At 46.2% G+C, this 25000-nt stretch overlaps 1 protein-coding gene across 9 annotated transcripts in view; it reads right to left on the bottom strand.

The window, feature by feature from the left end:
• LOC124046819 (dynactin subunit 1-like) overlaps positions 1–25000 on the bottom strand; it is an 808447-nt gene that overhangs the window by 746736 nt on the left and 36711 nt on the right. For 3 of the 9 annotated variants that reach the window (XM_046367577.1, XM_046367575.1, XM_046367578.1), the window contains exons 4-6: positions 23537–23568; positions 20198–20248; positions 6742–6759 (exon numbers count right to left, since the gene is read on the bottom strand). In XM_046367577.1, the coding sequence (XP_046223533.1) occupies positions 6742–6759; positions 20198–20248; positions 23537–23568 (101 nt within the window). Of the gene's footprint in view, positions 1–6741; positions 6760–7236; positions 7568–20197; positions 20249–22877; positions 22911–23536; positions 23569–25000 lie in introns of those variants that run through there. The other 6 variants (XM_046367580.1, XM_046367582.1, XM_046367583.1 and 3 more) reach the window with 4 other exon arrangements.

The raw sequence follows: 25000 nt of genomic DNA, 5'->3' as shown, positions 1-25000 counted from the left end.
AACAGGTTATAGCAGGATGAATAGGTTATAGCATGTTATAGCATGATGAACAGGTTATAACAGGTTATAGCAGGATGAACAGGTTATAACAGGTTATAGCATGATGAACAGGTTATAACAGGTTATAGCAGGATGAACAGGTTATAACAGGTTATAGCATGATGAACAGGTTATAACAGGTTATAGCAGGATGAACAGGTTATAACAGGTTATAGCAGGATGAACAGGTTATAGCAGGTTATAGCATGATGAACAGGTTATAGCATGATGAACAGGTTATAGCATGATGAACAGGTTATAGCAGGATGAACAGGTTATATCATGATGAACAGGTTATAGCATGATGCACAGGTTATAACAGGTTATAGCAGAATGAACAGGTTATAACAGGTTATAGCATGATGAACATGTTATAGCAGGTTATAGCAGGATGAACAGGTTATAGCAGGTTATAGCAGGATGAACAGCTTATAGCAGGATATAGCAGGATGAACAGGTTATAGCATGATGAACAGGTTATAGCATGATGAACAGGTTATAGCATCATGAACAGGTTATAGCAGGACGAACAGGTTATAGCAGGATGTACAGGTTATAGCAGGTTATAGCATGATGAACAGGTCATAGCAGGATGAACAGGTTATAGCATGATGAACAGGTTATAGCATGATGAACAGGTTATAGCAGGACGAACAGGTTATAGCAGGATGAACAGGTTATAACAGGTTATAGCAGGATGAACAGGTTATAGCATGATGAACAGGTTATAGCATGATGAACAGGTTATAGCATCATGAACAGGTTATAGCAGGACAAACAGGTTATAGCAGGTTATAGCATGATGAACAGGTTATATCATGATGAACAGGTTATAGCATGATGAACAGGTTATAGCATGATGAACAGGTTATAGCAGGTTATAGCATGATGAACAGGTTATATCATGATGAACAGGTTATAGCAGGATGAACAGGTTATAGCAGGTTATAGCACGATGAACAGGTTATAGCAGGATGAACAGGTTATAGCATGATGAACAGGTTATAGCAGGTTATAGCACGATGAACAGGTTATAGCAGGTTATAGCATGATGAACAGGTTATATCATGATGAACAGGTTATAGCAGGATGAACAGGTTATAGCAGGTTATAGCACGATGAACAGGTTATAGCAGGATGAACAGGTTATAGCATGATGAACAGGTTATAGCAGGATGAACAGGTTATAGCATGATGAACAGGTTATAGCAGGATGAACAGGTTATAGCATGATGAACAGGTTATAGCAGGATGAACAGGTTATAGCAGGATGAACAGGTTATAGCAGGTTATATCATGATGAACAGGTTATAGCAGGATAAACAGGTTATAGCAGGATGAACAGGTTATAGCAGGATGAACAGGTTATAGCAGGATGAACAGGTTATAGCAGGATGAACAGGTTATAGCAGGATGAACAGGTTATAGTATAGCATGATGAACAGGTTATAGCATGATGAACAGGTTATAGCATGATGAACAGGTTATAGCATGATGAACAGGTTATAGCAGGATGAACAGGTTATCACAGGTTATAGCAGGATGAACAGGTTATAGCAGGTTATAGCAGGATGAACAGGTTATAGCAGGTTATAGCATGATGAACAGGTTATAGCAGGTTATAGCAGGTTATAGCATGATGAACAGGTTATAGCAGGTTATAGCAGGTTATAGCAGGATGAACAGGTTATAGCAGGTTATAGCAGGATGAACAGGTTATAGCAGGTTATAGCATGATGAACAGGTTATAGCAGGTTATAGCAGGATGAACAGGTTATAGCAGGTTATAGCATGATGAACAGGTTATAGCAGGTTATAGCAGGTTATAGCATGATGAACAGGTTATAGCATGATGAACAGGTTATAGCAGGTTATAGCAGGATGAACAGGTTATAGCAGGTTATAGCAGGATGAACAGGTTATAGCAAGACGAACAGGTTATAGCAGGTTATAGCATGATGAACAGGTTATAGCATGATGAACAGGTTATAGCAGGTTATAGCATGATGAACAGGTTATAGCATGATGAACAGGTTATAGCAGGATGAACAGGTTATAGCAGGTTATAACATGATGAACAGGTTATAGCAGGATGAACAGGTTATAGCAGGTTATAACATGATGAACAGGTTATAGCATGATGAACAGGTTATAGCTGGATCACAGGACACCACACTGATTGTTTTCTTGGAGATTGTTCGCTGAGCTAGAGTGCCTCTTGTTCTAACATTCCTCCTGAAAGCCTCTGTGTCTGGCAGTTGGTCTCTGGCCACACATAGTTCAACCTCAGTGAGACAAAGAGACAAAGACTATCTGATAAATGACTGGTACCACCAGCATCTTTCTGATAAATGACTGCATTGTGTCCGTAGGGGGAAACAACATGTCTGATACAGACAAGAGGGAGTGAACCGTAACCCTCACTCCTCTGACCCCACCGATGGGATTTAGTTAGATCACTACACTGGTACAAAAAAGGGTTCCAAAAAGGGTTCTTCGGATGTCACAATAGGAGAACCCTTTTTGGTTCCAGGTAGAACTCTTTTGGTTCCAGGTAGAACTCTTTTGGTTCCAGGTAGAACTCTTTTGGTTCCAGGTAGAACCCTTTTTGGTTCCAGGTAGAAACACTCTGTTGAAAGGCATCCTCACGGAACCCAAAAGGGTTCTACCTGGAACCAAAAGAGTTCTACCTGGAACCAAAAGAGTTCTACCTGGAAACAAAAGAGTTCTACCTGGAACCAAAATAGTTCTACCTGGAACCAAAAAGGGTTCTACCTGGAACCAAAAGAGTTCTACCTGGAACCAAAAAGTGTTCCTTCAACAAGTTATCCTATAGCGACAGGCGTAACAGTTCAACATGGCCCCTTTTCTTCTAAGAGTGTCGTAGAATATGGGCAGCTGAGGAGCGTTGTCCTGCCGTCATCTGGGTCAGGAGGTTGATAGAATCCATCCTTCAGGTTACCATGACTACATGTCATAGACTACGGGGCCAATGAACCCCATTCTCTCGTTTTTCCCCACGCTTTTGACCTGTCTGTGATACCGTATCTTAGAGGATATGATGTCACAGTGAGGAAACGTCCTTCCTCTTTATATGAATAAGGACACAATGGCATGAGATTCAAATGAAAGTGTGGGGCAATGTGGCCATATTTAAATAGAAACACTATAGTGATCGCAAAATAACGATTAAAAAATAACTTGCTCTGTCTCCAACACAACTCTTGTAACACAGCTAGGTCTTATTATGGTATGTAAAACAACTCTTGTAAAACAGCTAGGTCTTATTATGGACTGGTATGTAAAACAGCTAGGTCTTATTATGGACTGGTATGTAAAACAGCTAGGTCTTATTATGGACTGGTATGTAAAACAGCTAGGTCTTATTATGGACTGGTATGTAAAACAGCTAGGTCTTATTATGGACTGGTATGTAAAACAACTAGGTCTTATTATGGACTGGTTTGTAAAACAGCTAGGTCTTATTATGGTATGTAAAACAACTATTGTAGAACAGCTAGGTCTTATTATGGTATGTAAAACAACTATTGTAGAACAGATAGGTCTTATTATGGTATGTAAAACAACTCTTGTAAAACAGCTAGGTCTTATTATGGACTGGTATGTAAAACAACTATTGTAGAACAGCTAGGTCTTATTATGGTATGTAAAACAATTATTGTAGAACAGCTAGGTCTTATTATGGTATGTAAAACAACTCTTGTAGAACAGCTAGGTCTTATTATGGTATGTAAAACAACTCTTGTAGAACAGCTAGGTCTTATTATGGTATGTAAAACAACTAGGTCTTATTATGGACTGGTATGTAAAACAACTATTGTAGAACAGCTAGGTCTTATTATGGTATGTAAAACAATTATTGTAGAACAGCTAGGTCTTATTATGGTATGTAAAACAACTCTTGTAGAACAGCTAGGTCTTATTATGGTATGTAAAACAACTCTTGTAGAACAGCTAGGTCTTATTATGGTATGTAAAACAACTAGGTCTTATTATGGACTGGTATGTAAAACAACTATTGTTGAACAGCTAGGTCTTATTATGGTATGTAAAACAACTATTGTAGAACAGCTAGGTCTTATTATGGACTGGTATGTAAAACAACTATTGTTGAACAGCTAGGTCTTATTATGGTATGTAAAACAACTATTGTAGAACAGCTAGGTCTTATTATGGTATGTAAAACAACTCTTGTAGAACAGCTAGGTCTTATAAATGGACTGGTATGTAAAACAACTATTGTAGAACAGCTAGGTCTTATTATGGTATGTAAAACAACTATTGTAGAACAGCTAGGTCTTATTATGGTATGTAAAACAACTATTGTAGAACAGCTAGGTCATATTATGGTATGTAAAACAACTCGTGTAGAACAGCTAGGTCTTATTATGGTATGTAAAACAACTATTGTAGAACAGCTAGGTCATATTATGGTATGTAAAACAACTCGTGTAGAACAGCTAGGTCTTATTATGGTATGTAAAACAACTATTGTAGAACAGCTAGGTCATATTATGGTATGTAAAACAACTCGTGTAGAACAGCTAGGTCTTATTATGGTATTTAAAACAACTCTTGTAAAACAGCTAGGTCTTATTATGGACTGGTATGTAAAACAGCTAGGTCTTATTATGGTATGTAAAACAACTATTGTAGAACAGCTAGGTCTTATTATGGTATTTAAAACAACTCTTGTAAAACAGCTAGGTCTTATTATGGACTGGTATGTAAAACAACTCTTGTAAAACAACTAGGTCTTATTATGGACTGGTATGTAAAACAGCTAGGTCTTATTATGGTATGTAAAACAACTATTGTAGAACAGCTAGGTCTTATTATGGTATTTAAAACAACTCTTGTAAAACAGCTAGGTCTTATTATGGACTGGTATGTAAAACAACTCTTGTAAAACAGCTAGGTCTTATTATGGACTGGTATGTAAAACAGCTAGGTCTTATTATGGTATGTAAAACAACTATTGTAGAACAGCTAGGTCTTATTATGGTATTTAAAACAACTCTTGTAAAACAGCTAGGTCTTATTATGGACTGGTATGTAAAACAACTCTTGTAAAACAGCTAGGTCTTATTATGGACTGGTATGTAAAACAACTCTTGTAAAACAGCTAGGTCTTATAATATATAATATAATATATAATAATAATATATGCCATTTAGCAGACGCTTTTATCCAAAGCGACTTACAGTCATGTGTGCATACATTCTACGTATGGGTGGTCCCGGGGATCGAACCCACTACCCTGGCGTTACAAGCGCCATGCTCTACCAACTGAGCTGGTATGTAAAACAACTCTTGTAAAACAGCTAGGTCTTATTATGGTATGTAAAACAACTAGGTCTTATTATGGACTGGTATGTAAAACAACTCTTGTAAAACAGCTAGGTCTTATTATGGTATGTAAAACAACTAGGTCTTATTATGGACTGGTATGTAAAACAACTAGGTCTTATTATGGACTGGTATGTAAAACAGCTAGGTCTTATTATGGTATGTAAAACAGCTAGGTCTTATTATGGACTGGTATGTAAAACAGCTAGGTCTTATTATGGACTGGTATGTAAAACAGCTAGGTCTTATTATGGTATGTAAAACAACTCTTGTAGAACAGCTAGTATGTAAAATTGGGCTGTTATAAGACCGTTTGTAAGTCACTGGAAGTCCGTCTGAAATAGATGTAATGACTAAATGACTCAGGCTTCCATGTAAACAGGCTTCCATGTGTGACATATTCTAATGAGCTGTTAACATATTCTAATGACCTGTTAACATATTCTAATGAGTTGTTAACATACTCTAATGAGCTGTTAACATATTCTAATGACCCGTTAACATATTCTAATGAGCTGTTAACATATTCCAATGAGCTGTTAACATATTCTAATGAGCTGGTAACATATTCTAATGAGCTGTTATCATATTCTAATGAGCTGTTAACATGTTCTAATGCGCTGTTACCATATTCTAATGAGCTGTTACCATATTCTAATGAGCCGTTAACATATTCTAATGAGCTGTTACCATATTCTAATGAGCTGTTAACATATTCTAATGAGCTGTTAACATATTCTAATGAGCTGGTAACACATTATAATAAGCTGGTAACATATTCTAATGCCATGTTAACATATTCTAATGAGCCGGTAACATATTCTAATGAGCTGTTAACATATTCTAATGAGCTGTTAACATATTCTAATGAGCTGGTAACACATTATAATAAGCTGGTAACATATTCTAATGCCATGTTAACATATTCTAATGAGCCGGTAACATATTCTAATGAGCTGTTAACATATTCTAATGAGCTGTTAACATATTCTAATGAGCTGGTAACATATTCTAATGAGCTGGTAACACATTATAATAAGCTGGTAACACATTATAATAAGCTGGTAACATATTCTAATGAGCTGGTAACATATTCTAATGAGCTGGTAACATATTCTAATGAGCTGTTAACATAACCAAGGAGCTATATTCTACATAGGCAGATAATTATACAACAACAATATCAAGCAGACACGTTTACATAATCCCCTAATGAAATGAGGTATGGATTAAGCACCAATCTAGATCACAGCTCCATTAACACAAATTTACCAACTAAAAGATGACAACAACAACATCCCATAATAAACATCATTAGATGGTGCTCTGTACCTTCCTGGGGGCAGGAGTCTGTCTCATCATATTGGCAAGAGAAGAAGACACACACACGGTCACACACACACGGCCACACACACGGCCACACACACGGCCACACACACACACACACACACACACACACACACACACACACACACACACACACACACACACACACACACACACACACACACACACACACACACACACACACACACACACACACACACACACACACACACACACACACACACACACACACACACTAGGATGAGAGATACTCAGTTACACATTGTGAGAGCACACAGACGGACAGACAGACAGACAGACAGACAGACAGATAGACACAGACAGTCAGACGGCCAGTCAGTGAGGTAGGCAGACAGACAGCCAACAGACAGCAGGCAGTAGCAGCTCAGTTCAGCTCAGACAGGGAAGGAAGCTGTAGCCTGTGCAAATGGCCGCAGATCAGACTCCTTTTTGTTTCTCGCAGCCAGCCCCTCTAAAAACCTTTCTGTTTAGTCCTTTCTGTTCCATCCGTGATACAGGGTTGGGTTGCCAGTCGTATAATCACAACGCTCGACTCTGTTCTGCAGGGTTGCCAGATTGTATAGTTTCCTTCCTCAGACCTTCCCTCTTCTCTGTCTGATTAATTCTCTCTCTCTGATCTGGCATCCTACTGTTATGAAAAAGGCTAACGCTGTTCTGTTCACCATCCACCTCTCTGTTCTGTTCACACAGAGAAACCACCCCTCTCCGGCTCGCTCTATCGCTCTCCTGCTCTGTGTCCCTCCTTTTCTCTCTCTCACTCACTCTCAATCTTCCCCTTGCTCTCTCCTGTACTCGGTCCCTCCCTTTCTCTCTCTTTCTCTCTCCTGCTCTCTGTGTCTCTCTTTCTCTCTTCTCTTGTGTTCATGGTGATCTGCCAACCACTACCCTGCTCGTACATTACATCATTACTCTGCCCCCCTCCCAGACAGATGGGCAGAGAAGTGGGAGGAGTGAGTTCGTGAGAGGGGGAAGGAGGAGAGAGGTGAACAGCAGGAGGAGGGAGGTGGAGAGAGGGGAGGGAGGAGAGAGCTGGAGAGCAGGAGGAGGGAGGTGGAGAGAGGGGAGGGAGGAGAGAGCTGGAGAGCAGGAGGAGGGAGGTGGAGAGAGGGGAGGGAGGAGAGAGCTGGAGAGCAGGAGGAGGGAGGTGGAGAGAGGGGAGGGAGGAGAGAGCTGGAGAGCAGGAGGAGGGAGGTGGAGAGAGGGGAGGGAGGAGAGAGCTAGAGAGCAGGAGGAGGGAGGTGGAGAGAGGGGAGGGAGGAGAGAGCTGGAGAGCAGGAGGAGGGAGGTGGAGAGAGGGGAGGGAGGAGAGAGCTGGAGAGCAGGAGGAGGGAGGTGGAGAGAGGGCAGGGAGGAGAGAGCTAGAGAGCAGGAGGAGGGAGGTGGAGAGAGGGGAGGGAGGAGAGAGCTGGAGAGCAGGAGGAGGGAGGTGGAGAGAGGGGAGGGAGGAGAGAGCTGGAGAGCAGGAGGAGGGAGGTGGAGAGAGGGGAGGGAGGAGAGAGATAGAGAGCAGGAGGAGGGAGGTGGAGAGAGGGGAGGAAAGAGCTGGAGAGAGGGGGAGGAGAGAGCTGGAGAGAGGGGAGGGAGGAGCGATGTGGAGAGAGGGGGAAAGAGGGGAGGTGGGAGAGATGTGGAGAGGGGAGGGAGGAGCGATGTGGAGAGGAGAGGGAGAAGAAAGACAAAATAAAGACAAATAAAATGAGCAGAGGGAGGGTAGAGGAGGGGTAAGGTGATGTGTTGAAGGGAGAGTAGAGGAGGGGTAAGGTGATGTACTGAAGGGAGGGTAGAGGAGGGGTAAGGTGATGTGTTGAAGGGAGGGTAGAGGAGGGGTAAGGTGATGTGTTGAAGGGAGGGTAGAGGAGGGGTAAGGTGATGTGTTGAAGGGAGGGTAGAGGAGGGGTAAGGTGATGTGTTGAAGGGAGGGTAGAGGAGGGGTAAGGTGATGTGTTGAAGGGAGGGTAGAGGAGGGGTAAGGTGATGTGTTGAAGGGAGGGTAGAGGAGGGGTAAGGTGATGTGCTGAAGGGAGGGTAGAGGATGGGTAAGGTGATGTACTGAAGGGAGGGTAGAGGAGGGGTAAGGTGATGTGTTGAAGGGGGAGTAGAGGAGGGGTAAGGTGATGTGTTGAAGGGAGGGTAGAGGAGGGGTAAGGTGATGTGTTGAAGGGAGGGTAGAGGAGGGGTAAGGTGATGTACTGAAGGGAGAGTAGAGGAGGGGTAAGGTGATGTGTTGAAGGGAGGGTAGAGGAGGGGTAAGGTGATGTACTGAAGGGAGAGTAGAGGAGGGGTAAGGTGATGTGTTGAAGGGAGGGTAGAGGAGGGGTAAGGTGATGTGTTGAAGGGAGGGTAGAGGAGGGGTAAGGTGATGTGTTGAAGGGAGGGTAGAGGAGGGGTAAGGTGATGTACTGAAGGGAGGGTAGAGGAGGGGTAAGGTGATGTACTGAAGGGAGGGTAGAGGAGGGGTAAGGTGATGTGTTGAAGGGGGAGTAGAGGAGGGGTAAGGTGATGTGTTGAAGGGAGGGTAGTGGAGGGGTAAGGTGATGTGTTGAAGGGAGGGTAGAGGAGGGGTAAGGTGATGTACTGAAGGGAGAGTAGAGGAGGGGTAAGGTGATGTGTTGAAGGGAGAGTAGAGGAGGGGTAAGGTGATGTGTTGAAGGGAGGGTAGAGGAGGGGTAAGGTGATGTGTTGAAGGGAGGGTAGAGGAGGGGTAAGGTGATGTGTTGAAGGGAGGGTAGAGGAGGGGTAAGGTGATGTGTTGAAGGGAGGGTAGAGGAGGGGTAAGGTGATGTACTGAAGGGAGGGTAGAGGAGGGGTAAGGTGATGTACTGAAGGGAGAGTAGAGGAGGGGTAAGGTGATGTGTTGAAGGGGGAGTAGAGGAGGGGTAAGGTGATGTGTTGAAGGGAGGGTAGTGGAGGGGTAAGGTGATGTGTTGAAGGGAGGGTAGAGGAGGGGTAAGGTGATGTACTGAAGGGAGAGTAGAGGAGGGGTAAGGTGATGTGTTTAAGGGGGAGTAGAGGAGGGGTAAGGTGATGTGTTGAAGGGAGGGTAGAGGAGGGGTAAGGTGATGTGTTGAAGGGAGGGTAGAGGAGGGGTAAGGTGATGTACTGAAGGGAGGGTAGAGGAGGGGTAAGGTGATGTGTTGAAGGGAGGGTAGAGGAGGGGTAAGGTGATGTGTTGAAGGGAGAGTAGAGGAGGGGTAAGGTGATGTGTTGAAGGGAGGGTAGAGGAGGGGTAAGGTGATGTGTTGAAGGGAGGGTAGAGGAGGGGTAAGGTGATGTACTGAAGGGAGGGTAGAGGAGGGGTAAGGTGATGTGTTGAAGGGAGGGTAGAGGAGGGGTAAGGTGATGTACTGAAGGGAGAGTAGAGGAGGGGTAAGGTGATGTGTTGAAGGGAGAGTAGAGGAGGGGTAAGGTGATGTGTTGAAGGGAGGGTAGAGGAGGGGTAAGGTGATGTGTTGAAGGGAGGGTAGAGGAGGGAGTAAGGTGATGTGTTGAAGGGAGGGTAGAGGAGGGGTAAGGTGATGTGTTGAAGGGAGGGTAGAGGAGGGGTAAGGTGATGTGTTGAAGGGAGGGTAGAGGAGGGGTAAGGTGATGTGTTGAAGGGAGGGTAGAGGAGGGGTAAGGTGATGTACTGAAGGGAGGGTAGAGGAGGGGTAAGGTGATGTATTGAAGGGAGGGTAGAGGAGGGGTAAGGTGATGTATTGAAGGGAGGGTAGAGGAGGGGTAAGGTGATGTGTTGAAGGGAGGGTAGAGGAGGGGTAAGGTGATGTGTTGAAGGGAGGGTAGAGGAGGGGTAAGGTGATGTGTTGAAGGGAGGGTAGAGGAGGGGTAAGGTGATGTACTGAAGGGAGGGTAGAGGAGGGGTAAGGTGATGTACTGAAGGGAGGGTAGAGGAGGGGTAAGGTGATGTATTGAAGGGAGGGTAGAGGAGGGGTAAGGTGATGTATTGAAGGGAGGGTAGAGGAGGGGTAAGGTGATGTCAGTCTCTCCTGTATCCTAGCAACATGTAGCACATAGGGATGTGTGAACTTTACTCCTCAGCCTGAAGCGGCGCCAGTGAATAGCTGTTCTTGTGGGGCCGACTGATAAGATGCTTCAGGAGGGCCAGTGAATAGCTGTTCTTGTGGGGCCGACTGATAAGATGCTTCAGGAGGGCCAATGAATAGCTGTTCTTGTGGGGCCGACTGATAAGATGCTTCAGGAGGGCCAGTGAATAGCTGCTCTTGTTGGGCCGACTGATAAGATGCTTCAGGAGGGCCAGTGAATAGCTGATCTTGTGGGGCCGACTGATAAGATGCTTCAGGAGGGCCAGTGAATAGCTGTTCTTGTGGGGCCGACTGATAAGATGCTTCAGGAGTGCCAGTGAATAGCTGCTCTTGTGGGGCCGACTGATAAGATGCTTTACCCACTCTCTGTACCAGTAACTAGATATTACCCACTAACTGTAACACTAACTAGTTATTACCCACTCTCTGTACCAGTAACTAGTTATTACCCACTCTCTGTACCAGTAACTAGTTATTACCCACTCTCTGTACCAGTAACTAGTTATTACCCACTCTCTGTACCAGTAACTAGTTATTACCCACTAACTGTACCAGTAACTAGTTATTACCGACCCTCTGTACCAGTAACTAGTTATTACCCACTCTCTGTACCAGTAACTAGTTATTACCCACTCTCTGTACCAGTAACTAGTTATTACCCACTAACTGTACCAGTAACTAGTTATTACCGACCCTCTGTACCAGTAACTAGTTATTACCAACCCTCTGTACCAGTAACTAGTTATTACCCACTCTCTGTACCAGTAACTAGTTATTACCGACCCTATGTACCAGTAACTAGTCATTACCGACCCTCTGTACCAGTAACTAGTTATTACCAACCCTCTGTACCAGTAACTAGTCATTACCGACCCTCTGTACCAGTAACTAGTTATTACCGACCCTCTGTACCAGTAACTAGTCATTACCGACCCTCTGTACCAATAACTAGTTATTACCGACCCTCTGTACCAGTAACTAGTCATTACCGACCCTCTGTACCAGTAACTAGTTATTACCGACCCTATGTACCAGTAACTAGTCATTACCGACCCTATGTACCAGTAACTAGTTATTACCGACCCTCTGTACCAGTAACTAGTTATTACCGACCCTATGTACCAGTAACTAGTCATTACCGACCCTCTGTACCAGTAACTAGTTATTACCCACTCTCTGTACCAGTAACTAGTTATTACCGACCCTATGTATCAGTAACTAGTCATTACCGACCCTCTGTACCAAAATACTCTGAGTTTAATATCAAATAAATACAAATGTTTTGGAATCAGGCTGTCCAATAGTATAGAATCAGGCTGTCCAATAGTATAGAATCAGGCTGTCCAATAGTATAGAATCAGGCTGTCCAATAGTATAGAATCAGGCTGTCCAATAGTATAGAATCAGGCTGTCCAATAGTATAGAATCAGGCTGTCCAATAGTATAGAATCAGGCTGTCCAATAGTATAGAATCAGGCTATCCAATAGTATAGAATCAGGCTGTCCAATAGTATAGAATCAGGCTGTCCAATAGTATAGAACCAGGCTGTCCAATAGTATAGAATCAGGCTGTCCAATAGTATAGAATCAGGCTGTCCAATAGTATAGAATCAGGCTGTCCAATAGTATAGAATCAGGCTGTCCAATAGTAAAGAATCAGGCTGTCCAATAGTATAGAATCAGGCTGTCCAATAGTAAAGAATCAGGCTGTCCAATAGTATAGAATCAGGCTGTCCAATAGTATAGAATCAGGCTGTCCAATAGTATAGAATCAGGCTGTCCAATAGTATAGAATCAGGCTGTCCAATAGTAAAGAATCAGGCTGTCCAATAGTATAGAATCATGTCCAATAGTATAGAATCAGGCTGTCCAATAGTATAGAATCAGGCTGTCCAATAGTATAGAATCAGGCTGTCCAATAGTATAGAATCAGGCTGTCCAATAGTATAGAATCAGGCTGTCCAATAGTATAGAATCAGGCTGTCCAATAGTATAGAATCAGGCTGTCCAATAGTATAGAATCAGGCTGTCCAATAGTATAGAATCAGGCTGTCCAATAGTATAGAATCAGGCTGTCCAATAGTATAGAATCAGGCTGTCCAATAGTATAGAATCAGGCTGTCCAATAGTATAGAATCAGGCTGTCCAATAGTATAGAATCAGGCTGTCCAATAGTATAGAATCAGGCTGTCCAATTGTATAGAATCAGGCTGTCCAATAGTATAGAATCAGGCTGTCCAATAGTATAGAATCAGGCTGTCCAATAGTATAGAATCAGGCTGTCCAATTGTATAGAATCAGGCTGTCCAATAGTATAGAATCAGGCTGTCCAATTGTATAGAATCAGGCTGTCCAATAGTATAGAATCAGGCTGTCCAATAGTATAGAATCAGGCTGTCCAATTGTATAGAATCAGGCTGTCCAATAGTATAGAATCAGGCTGTCAGTCTGGGTGTGTCTAGTCTAGGTTACTAGGCCAGAACAGACTGTAGTCTGGGTGTGTCTAGTTTACTGGGCCAGAACAGTCTGTAGTCTGGGTGTGTCTAGTCTAGGTTACTGGGCCAGAACAGACTGAAGTCTGGGTGTGTCTAGTCTAGGTTACTGGGCCAGAACAGACTGTAGTCTGGGTGTGTCTAGGTTACTGGGCCAGAACAGACTGAAGTCTGGGTGTGTCTAGTCTAGGTTACTGGGCCAGAACAGACTGTCGTCTGGGTGTGTCTAGGTTACTGGGCCAGAACAGACTGTAGTCTGGGTGTGTCTAGGTTACTGGGCCAGAACAGACTGTAGTCTGGGTGTGTCTAGTTTACTGGGCCAGAACAGTCTGTAGTCTGGGTGTGTCTAGGTTACTGGGCCAGAACAGTCTGTAGTCTGGGTGTGTCTAGTCTAGGTTACTGGGCCAGAACAGACTGTAGTCTGGGTGTGTCTAGTTTACTGGGCCAGAACAGTCTGTAGTCTGGGTGTGTCTAGTCTAGGTTACTGGGCCAAAACAGACTGTAGTCTGGGTGTGTCTAGTCTAGGTTACTGGGCCAGAACAGACTGTAGTCTGGGTGTGTCTAGTCTAGGTTACTGGGCCAGAACAGACTGTAGTCTGGGTGTGTGTTGTTTACTGGGCCAGAACAGTCTGTAGTCTGGGTGTGTCTAGGTTACTGGGCCAGAACAGTCTGTAGTCTGGGTGTGTCTAGGTTACTGGACCAGAACAGTCTGTAGTCTGGGTGTGTCTAGGTTACTGGACCAGAACAGTCTGTAGTCTGGGTGTGTCTAGTCTGAGTTACTGGGTCAGAACAGACTGAAGTCTGGGTGTGTCTAGTCTAGGTTACTGGGCCAGAACAGACTGTAGTCTGGGTGTGTCTAGTCTGAGTTACTGGGCCAGAACAGACTGAAGTCTGGGTGTGTCTAGTCTAGGTTACTGGGTCAGAACAGACTGTAGTCTGGGTGTGTCTAGTCTAGGTTACTGACCCAGAACAGACTGAGGTCTGGGTGTGTCTAGGTTAGGTTACTGGGCCAGAACAGTTTGTAGTGTGGGTGTGTCTAGTTTACTGGGCCAGAACAGACTGAAGTCTGGGTGTGTCTAGTCTAGGTTACTGACCCAGAACAGACTGAAGTCTGGGTGTGTCTAGTCTAGGTTACTGACCCAGAACAGACTGAGGTCTGGGTGTGTCTAGTCTAGGTTACTGGGCCAGAACAGACTGAAGTCTGGGTGTGTCTAGTTTACTGGGCCAGAACAGTCTGTAGTCTGGGTATGTCTAGGTTACTGGGCCAGAACAGTCTGTAGTCTGGGTGTGTCTAGTCTAGGTTACTGGGCCAGAACAGACTGTAGTCTGGGTGTGTCTAGTTTACTGGGCCAGAACAGTCTGTAGTCTGGGTGTGTCTAGTCTAGGTTACTGGGCCAGAACAGACTGAAGTCTGGGTGTGTCTAGTTTACTGGGCCAGAACAGTCTGTAGTCTGGGTGTGTCTAGGTTACTGGGCCAGAACAGTCTGTAGTCTGGGTGTGTCTAGGTTACTGGGCCAGAACAGACTGAAGTCTGGGTGTGTCTAGGCTAGGTTACTGGGCCAGAACAGACTGAGGTCTGGGTGTGTCTAGTCTAGGTTACTGGGCCAGAACAGTCTGTAGTCTGGGTGTGTCTAGTCTAGGTTACTGAGCCAGAACAGACTGTTGTCTGGGTGTGTCTAGTCTAGGTTACTGGGCCAGAACAGACTGTAGTCTGGGTGTGTCTAGTCTAGGTTACTGGGCCAGAACAGACTGTAGTCTGGGTGTGTGTTGTTTACTGGGCCAGAACAGTCTGTAGTCTGGGTGTGTCTAGGTTACTGGGCCAGAACAGTCTGTAGTCTGGGTGTGTCTAGGTTACTGGGCCAGAACAGTCTGTAGTCTGGGTGTGTCTAGGTTACTGGGCCAGAACAGTCTGTAGTCTGGGTGTGTCTAGTCTGAGTTACTGGGTCAGAACAGACTGAAGTCTGTGTGTGTCTAGTCTAGGTTACTGGGCCAGAACAGACTGTAGTCTGGGTGTGTCTAGTCTGAGTTACTGGGCCAGAACAGACTGAAGTCTGGGTGTGTCTATTCTAGGTTACTGGGTCAGAACAGACTGTAGTCTGGGTGTGTCTAGTCTAGGTTACTGACCCAGAACAGACTGAGGTCTGGGTGTGTCTAGGTTACTGGGTCAGAACAGTCTGTAGTCTGGGTGTGTCTAGGTTACTGGGCCAGAACAGACTGTAGTCTGGGTGTGTCTAGTCTAGGTTACTGGGCCAGAACAGTCTGTAGTCTGGGTGTGTCTAGTCTAGGTTACTGGGCCAGAACAGACTGAAGTCTGGGTGTGTCTAGGTTACTGGGCCAGAACAGACTGTAATCTATAGATCCATTACCAGGGGGGAAATCTGTTCCCATTAAAAATGTAATAACACTAAGAGTCTCTTTCTCATGGAGGAGAGAAGATGTAGATGGAGGGATGGCCATAAGGGAGGAGAGAAGAGGTAGATGGAGGGATGGCCATAAGGAGGAGAGAAGAGGTAGATGGAGGGATGGCCTTAAGGAGGAGAGAAGAGGTAGATGGAGGGATGGCCATAAGGGAGGAGAGAAGAGGTAGATGGAGGGATGGCCATAAGGAGGAGAGAAGAGGTAGATGGAGGGATGGCCATAAGGGAGGAGAGAAGAGGTAGATGGAGGGATGGCCTTAAGGAGGAGAGAAGAGGTAGATGGAGGGACGTCCTTAAGGGAGGAGAGAAGAGGTAGATGGAGGGATGGCCTTAAGGAGGAGAGAAGAGGTAGATGGAGGGATGGCCTTAAGGAGGAGAGAAGAGGTAGATGGAGGGATGGCCATAAGGAAGATAGGGGGATGAATTAGGGAGGAGAGAAGAGGTAGATGGAGGGATGGCCTTAAGGAGGAGAGAAGAGGTAGATGGAGGGATGGCCTTAAGGAGGAGAGAAGAGGTAGATGGAGGGATGGCCTTAAGGAGGAGAGAAGAGGTAGATGGAGGGATGGCCTTAAGGAGGAGAGAAGAGGTAGATGGAGGGATGGCCATAAGGAAGATAGGGGGATGAATTAGGGAGGAGATAAGAGGTAGATGGAGGGATGGCCATAAGGAGGAGAGAAGAGGTAGATGGAGGGATGGCCATAAGGAAGATAGGGGGATGAATTAGGGAGGAGAGAAGAGGTAGATGGAGGGATGGCCATAAGGAGGAGAGAAGAGGTAGATGGAGGGATGGCCTTAAGGAGGAGAGAAGAGGTAGATGGAGGGATGGCCATAAGGAAGATAGGGGGATGAATTAGGGAGGAGAGAAGAGGTAGATGGAGGGATGGCCATAAGGAGGAGAGAATAGGTAGATGGAGGGATGGCCATAAGGAGGAGAGAAGAGGTAGATGGAGGGATGGCCATAAGGAGGAGAGAAGAGGTAGATGGAGGGATGGCCATAAGGAGGAGAGAAGAGGTAGATGGAGGGATGGCCTTAAGGAGGAGAGATGAGGTAGATGGAGGGATGGCCTTAAGGAGGAGAGAAGAGGTAGATGGAGGGATGGCCATAAGGAGGAGAGAAGAGGTAGATGGAGGGATGGCCATAAGGAGGAGAGGGGGATGAATTAGGGAGGAGAGAAGAGGTAGATGGAGGGATGGCCAGAAGGAGGAGAGGGGGGTGAATTAGGGAGGAGAGAAGAGGTAGATGGAGGGATGGCCAGAAGGAGGAGAGGGGGATGAATTAGGGAGGAGAGAAGAGGTAGATGGAGGGATGGCCAGAAGGAGGAGAGGGGGATGAATTAGGGAGGAGAGAAGAGGTAGATGGAGGGATGGCCAGAAGGAGGAGAGGGGGATGAATTAGGGAGGAGAGAAGAGGTAGATGGAGGGATGGCCAGAAGGAGGAGAGGGGGTGAATTAGGGAGGAGAGAAGAGGTAGATGGAGGGATGGCCAGAAGGAGGAGAGGGGGATGAATTAGGGAGGAGAGAAGAGGTAGATGGAGGGATGGCCAGAAGGAGGAGAGGGGGGTGAATTAGGGAGGAGAGAAGAGGTAGATGGAGGGATGGCCAGAATTAGGAGAGGGGGGTGAATTAGGGAGGAGAGAAGAGGTAGATGGAGGGATCATGTTACTGCTTTAAAAAAGCAGCAGGGTGAAATCACTGTCACTGTATCTGAGGTCAGTGACCCGGGCAGGATGGAGAGATTCCCCACAGAGAGCCATACAGGTGTCGGATTACTGTCCTGACAGCCCCGGGACACTTAGCAGACAGAACACTGCTGACAGTGACAACAACTCGTACTTCCTCTACGCTTCAGAACACACATCACCAAATAGAACCTCTGGAGATGCTAAACGGCACAACTAGTGTTCTATAGAGTCTCGTGTAAACCTGCTGGTTGGGGACTCAGACAGACAGTTAGTGGCTTCAGACTCTTCCAGTAACGTACTAAGATGGCCACAGACTAGAGGGCTGTTTGGGAGAGCAATATGTAAACATCCAGACCAGAGTTCAAATATTATTCAAATACATTTCAAATACTTTAACCCGAACATGATTGAGTTTGCCTGGCGCAATGGAACCAATAGAATAGTCCCTAAATCTGGCACCCCGGCCAGGCTTCAGCAAAAGCTACAAGTATTTGAGAGATTTCAAGAAGTATTCGAACCCAGATCTGGACACCCAATAACATCGCTGCTGAGCACAAGAGCAGAGCAGGAAATTCATACTATAGGGAGCTGGCCTCTCTTCTCTCTGAGCTGGCCTCTCTTCTCTCTGAGCTGGCCTCTCTTCTCTCTGAGCTGGTCTCTCTTCTCTCTGAGCTGAGCTGGCCTCTCTTCTCTCTGAGCTGAGCTGGCCTCTCTTCTCTCTGAGCTGAGCTGGCCTCTCTTCTCTCTGAGCTGAGCTGGCCTCTCTTCTCTCTGAGCTGAGCTGGCCTCTCTTCTCTCTGAGCTGGCCTCTCTTCTCTCTGAGCTGAGCTGGCCTCTCTTCTCTCTGAGCTGAGCTGGCCTCTCTTCTCTCTGAGCTGAGCTGGCCTCTCTTCTCTCTGAGCTGAGCTGGCCTCTCTTCTCTCTGAGCTGAGCTGGCCTCTCTTCTCTCTGAGCTGGACTCTCTTCTCTCTGAGCTGAGCTGGCCTCTCTTCTCTCTGAGCTGAGCTGGCCTCTCTTCTCTCTGAGCTGGCCTCTCTTCTCTCTGAGCTGAGCTGGCCTCTCTTCTCTCTGATCTGGCCTCTCTTCTCTCTGATCTGGCCTCTCTTCTCTCTGAGCTGGCCTCTCTTCTCTCTGAGCTGGCCTCTCTTCTCTCTGAGCTGAGCTGGCCTCTCTTCTCTCTGAGCTGAGCTGGCCTCTCTTCTCTCTGAGCTGAGCTGGCCTCTCTTCTCTCTGAGCTGGCCTCTCTTCTCTCTGAGCTGAGCTGGCCTCTCTTCTCTCTGAACTGAGCTGGCCTCTCTTCTCTCTGAACTGAGCTGGCCTCTCTTCTCTCTGAACTGAGCTGGCCTCTCTTCTCTGAGCTGAGCTGGCCTCTCTTCTCTCTGAGCTGAGCTGGCCTCTCTTCTCTCTGAGCTGAGCTGGCCTCTCTTCTCTCTGAGCTGAGCTGCTCTCTTTTCTCTCTGAGCTGAGATGTTCTCTCCTCTCTCTGAGCTTGCCTCTCCTCTCACTCTCTCTCTCTCTGAAATGACCTCTTCTCTCTCCCTTTCTCGCTGAGCTGGCCTCTCCTCTCTGACCGGAGTCTCTGTGTGTGCCCAGAATGTCACCTTGTTCCCTATATAGTGCACTACTGACCAGCCCTTGCCTGCTCGCCTGGTCTAGATAGAGGTCATCTCAGCTACAACACTGCACCCTCTCACTACCTGACATTTATCATGACAGCCAACAGAAGCATACCGCGTGTGTGTGTGTGTGTGTGTGTGTGTGTGTGTGTGTGTGTGTGTGTGTGTGTGTGTGTGTGTGTGTGTGTGTGTGTGTGTGTGTGTGTGTGTGTGTGTGTGTGTGTGTGTGTGTGTGTGTGTGTGTGTGTGTGTGTGTGTGTGTGTGTGTGTGTGTGTGTGTGTGTGTGTGTGTGTGTGTGTGTGTGTGTGTGTGTGTGTGTGTGTGTGTGTAGACAGCAGTACATCACTGAGTAGCACAGGACAGCCCCAGTTAACATGCTACTGGGTAAACAGACCCAGTTAACATGCTACTGGGTAAACAGACCCAGTTAACATGCTACTGGGTAAACAGACCCAGTTAACATGCTACTGGGTAAACAGACCCAGTTAACATGCTACTGGGTAAACAGCTTTAGTTAACATGCTACTGGGTAAACAGACCCAGTTAACATGCTACTGGGTAAACAGACCCAGTTAACATGCTACTGGGTAAACAGACCCAGTTAACATGCTACTGGGTAAACAGACCCAGTTAACATGCTACTGGGTAAACAGACCCAGTTAACATGCTACTGGGTAAACAGACCCAGTTAACATGCTACTGGGTAAACAGCATCAAGTCCCGACATGACAGCTGACCACGTATGAACCAATGAGGACTGAGGAGGGCGGAGAGGGACAGGGAAGAGGGATATGAGCTGTCACTCACAGCTCACTCACAGGGATGAGCTGTCACTCACAGCTCACTCACAGGGATGATCTGTCACTCACAGGGATGAGCTGTCACTCACAGGGATGAGCTGTCACTCACAGGGATGAGCTGTCACTCACAGCTCACTCACAGGGATGAGCTGTCACTCACAGCTCACTCACAGGGATGAGCCGTCCCTCACAGAAACATGCATGTACACAAAGACAGAGGGAGAACAACAATGGGATGGGAGACGGTCTGGGAGAGCTAGGGGTTATGGGGGAAATGGAGTTGACGCCCTGTTGCCATGCAGCTAGGCCATTCAGAGCCACGGTTACGGTTACCACGGTTACCACATTATTATTATGACGACCGGCTGTTACCGAGGAGGTTCGAGAAGCGTGCACCACCTTTTTGGGCTTGGGTCCTCGCTGCTGTGTGGTCATAGGGAGTGGGTGGGGAGGTGTAAAGGTGAGAGGTTAGAGGTCACAGAAGTTAAACGGTTTAGAGTTCATCGGTGACATCATTCTGGAGGTGGTGATGGGAAGTGTCAGTCAGTCAGTGCTCTACCGTGGAACAGAGGTGAACATAAGGAACGTTTCTACACTGTTTACACGTCAATGGAAATGCTAAAAACTCAGGTCGCTCATCTCCCCGCTGTCTACACTGTTTACACGTCAATGGAAATGCTAAAAACTCAGGTCGCTCATCTCCCCGCTGTCCAGCGCCTACAGACTGTATTCAATCCCTTTGTTATGACAAGGCCTCATTAACATTTACATTTATGTCATTTAGCAGACGCTCTTATCCAGAGCGACTCACAGGCCTCATTAAGTTCATTTGCTTAACAAGTCACATAATAAGTTGCATGGACTCACTCTGTTTATTAACAGGATTTTTGAATGACTACCTCATCTCTGTACCCCGACACATTTACAATTATCTGTAAGGTCCCTCAGTCGAGCAGTGAATTTCAAACACAGATTCAGCCACAAAGACCAGGGAGCTTTTCCAATTTCTTCACAAAGAAGGGCACCTATTGGTAGATGGGTAAAAAAACAGACATTGAATATCCCTTTGAGCCTGGTGAAGTTATTAATTACACTCTGGATGATGTATCAATACACCCAGTCACTACAAAGATACAGGCGTCCTTCCTAACTCAGTTGCTGGAGAGGAAGGAAACCTGTCAGGGAATTTACCATGGAGGTCAATGGTGACTTAAAAACAGTTACAGAGTTTAATGGCTGTGACAGGAGAAAACTGAGGATGGATCAACAACATTGTAGTTACTCCACAATACTAAACTAAATGACAGAGTTTAATGGCTGTGACAGGAGAAAACTGAGGATGGATCAACAACATTGTAGTTACTCCACAATACTAAACTAAATGACAGAGGGAGAAGAAGGAACCTAAATGACAGAGGGAGAAGGAACCTAAATGACAGAGTGAGAAGGAACCTAAATGACAGAGGGAGAAGAAGGAACCTAAATGACAGAGTGAGAAGGAACCTAAATGACAGAGGGAGAAGGAACCTAAATGACAGAGTGAGAAGGAACCTAAATGACAGAGGGAGAAGAAGGAACCTAAATGACAGAGTGAGAAGAAGGAACCTAAATGACAGAGGGAGAAGGAACCTAAATGACAGAGGGAGAAGGAACCTAAATGACAGAGGGAGAAGGAACCTAAATGACAGAGGGAGAAGAAGGAACCTAAATGACAGAGGGAGAAGAAGGAACCTAAATGACAGAGGGAGAAGAAGGAACCTAAATGACAGAGGGAGAAGGAACCTAAATGACAGAGGGAGAAGAAGGAACCTAAATGACAGAGGGAGAAGAAGGAACCTAAATGACAGAGTGAGAAGGAACCTAAATGACAGAGGGAGAAGAAGGAACCTAAATGACAGAGGGAGAAGGAACCTAAATGACAGAGGGAGAAGGAACCTAAATGACAGAGGGAGAAGGAACCTAAATGACAGAGGGAGAAGGAACCTAAATGACAGAGGGAGAAGGAACCTAAATGACAGAGGGAGAAGGAACCTAAATGACAGAGGGAGAAGAAGGAAACCTGGACAGAATAAAAAATATTTCAAAAGAGGGAAGGTAGAGAGAGAAGGAAGAAGAAGAAGAGGAGGAGATGTTTTTGATGAAGCGGAAGAGCAGAGGGGGGGGGGTTGGTGAAGAGGAGGAGCAGGAGGGAGGAGATGTTTTTGGTGAAGAAGAAGAGCAGAGAGAGGGGGGGTTGGTGAAGAGGAGGAGCAGGAGGGAGGAGGTGTTTTTGGTGAAGTGGAAGAGCAGAGAGGGGGGGGTTGGTGAAGAGGAGGAGCAGGAGGGAGGAGATGTTTTTGGTGAAGAGGAAGAGCAGAGGGGGAGGGGAGTTTGGTGAAGAGGAGGAGCAGGAGGGAGGAGGTGTTTTTGGTGAAGAGGAAGAGCAGAGAGGGGGGGGTTGGTGAAGAGGAGGAGCAGGAGGGAGGAGGTGTTTTTGGTGAAGAGGAGGAGCAGGAGGGAGGAGATGTTTTTGGTGAAGAGGAAGAGCATGTGGGGGGGTTGGTGAAGAGGAGGAGCATGTGGGAGGAGATGTTTTCGGTGAAGAGGGAGAGCAGAGGGGGAGGGGGGTTTGGTGAAGAGGAGGAGCATGTGGGAGGAGATGTTTTTGGTGAAGAGGAAGAGCATGTGGGGGGGGGTTGGTGAAGAGGAGGAGCAGAGAGGGAGGAGATGTTTTTGGTGAAGAGGAAGAGCATGTGGGGGGGTTGGTGAAGAGGAGGAGCAGAGAGGGGGCTAGAGAGGAGGAAGAGGGGGAGGAGAGAGGAAGAAGAGGGGGAGGAGAGGGGAGGACGAGAGAGGAGGAAGGAGGGGAGAGGAGGAAGAGGAAGAGGTAAAGACGCAGAGTTAGGTGAACAAGGAGCTCCAGGTCCACACAGACAGACAGACAGAAAGTGTCATGGCCACCATGACTCAGCAGCAGAGGGGAAATGTCTGGCTGGGGCCACATCTACTTCAGTGTGAATAACTGCCCCCATCTACTGGTCAGAACAGGGATTTCATCTCCTCCTCATGTTACCTTCTTCCTGTCCGCTGCGGAGGAAAAAACTCCCTGGATCGGAAAAAGGGAGTAAGGGAAAGACAGCGAGAGAGAGAGAATGTGAGAGAGAGAGAGAGAGAGAGAGAGAGAGAGAGAGAGAGAGAGAGAGAGAGAGAGAGAGAGAGAGAGAGAGAGAGAGAGAGAGAGAGAGAGAGAATGAGAGAGAGAGAGAGAAGAGAGATGAGAGAGAGAGAGAGAGAGAGAGAGAGAGAGAGAGAGAGAGAGAGAGAGAGAGAGAGAGAGAGAGAGAGAGAGAGAGAGAGAGAGAGAGAGAGAGAGAGAGAGAGAGAGAGAGTGAGAGAGAGAGGGAGAGAGAGAGAGAGAGAGAGAGAGAGAGAGAGAGAGAGAGAGAGAGAGAGAGAGAGAGAGAGAGAGAGAGAGAGAGAGAGTGAGAGAATGAGAGAGAGTGAGAGAGAGTGAAAGAGAGAGAGACAGAAAGAGAGAGAGTGAGAGTGAGAATGAGAGAGAGTGAGAGAGAATGAAAGAGAGAGAGAGACAGAAAGAGAGAGAGAGAAAGAGAGAGAGTGAGAGAGAGAATGAGAGAGGGCGAGAGAGCAAGCGAAAGAGAGAAAGAGAGCTGGCAGCAGTGACCTTTGACTCTGGTCCTGTCTTCCCGTCTAACTGTCTGTCTTACTCACCAGTTTAGCGGACTTGAGTGTCTCCAGGATCTCTGTGGAGAGAGAGAGAAAGAGACAGAAAGTGAGTGAGTGAGAGAGAGAGAGAGAGAAAAAGACAGCTAGAGACAGACGAGAGAGAACACTACTGTTGACCAGAGCCCTATTCCCTATATAGAACACTACTGTTGACCAGGACCCTATATAGAACACTACTGTAGACCAGGACCCTATATAGAACACTACTGTAGACCAGAGCCCTATTCCCTATATAGAACACTACTGTTGACCAGGACCCTATATAGAACACTACTGTTGACCAGGACCCTATATAGAACACTACTGTAGACCAGGACCCTATATAGAACACTACTGTAGACCAGGACCCTATATAGAACACTACTGTTGACCAGGACCCTATATAGAACACTACTGTAGACCAGGACCCTATATAGAACACTACTGTAGACCAGGACCCTATATAGAACACTACTGTTGACCAGGACCCTCTATAGAACACTACTGTAGACCAGGACCCTATATAGAACACTACTGTAGACCAGGACCCTATATAGAACACTACTGTTGACCAGGACCCTATATAGAACACTACTGTAGACCAGGACCCTATATAGAACACTACTGTTGACCAGGACCCTATATAGAACACTACTGTTGACCAGGACCCTATATAGAACACTACTGTAGACCAGGACCCTATATAGAACACTACTGTAGACCAGGACCCTATATAGAACACTACTGTAGACCAGGACCCTATATAGAACACTACTGTAGACCAGGACCCTATATAGAACACTACTGTTGACCAGGACCCTATATAGAACACTACTGTAGACCAGGACCCTATATAGTTGAAGCTCGCATCCGCTACAAGACCATGGTGCTTGCCTACGGAGCTGTGAGGGGAACGGCACCTCAGTACCTCCAGGCTCTGATCAGGCCCTACACCCAAACAAGGGCACTGCGTTCATCCACCTCTGGCCTGCTCGCCTCCCTACCACTGAGGAAGTACAGCTCCCGCTCAGCCCAGTCAAAACTGTTCGCTGCCCTGGCCCCCCAATGGTGGAACAAACTCCCTCACGACGCCAGGACAGCGGAGTCAATCACCACCTTCCGGAGACACCTGAAACCCCACCTCTTTAAGGAATACCTAGGATAGGATAAGTATTCCCTCTCACCCCCCTTAAGTTTTAGATGCACTATTGTAAAGTGACTGCTCCACTGGATGTCATAAGGTGAATGCACCAATTTGTAAGTCGCTCTGGATAAGAGCGTCTGCTAAATGACTTAAATGTAAATGTAAATGTAAATGTAGAACACTACTGTAGACCAGGACCCTATATAGAACACTACTGTTGACCAGGACCCTATATAGAACACTACTGTAGACCAGGACCCTATATAGAACACTACTGTTGACCAGGACCCTATATAGAACACTACTGTTGACCAGGACCCTATATA

This window comes from Oncorhynchus gorbuscha, linkage group LG10 (assembly GCF_021184085.1).
Source record: "Oncorhynchus gorbuscha isolate QuinsamMale2020 ecotype Even-year linkage group LG10, OgorEven_v1.0, whole genome shotgun sequence".
Taxonomy (NCBI): Eukaryota; Metazoa; Chordata; class Actinopteri; order Salmoniformes; family Salmonidae; genus Oncorhynchus; species Oncorhynchus gorbuscha.
This window is presented reverse-complemented; position numbering and strand designations above follow the sequence as displayed.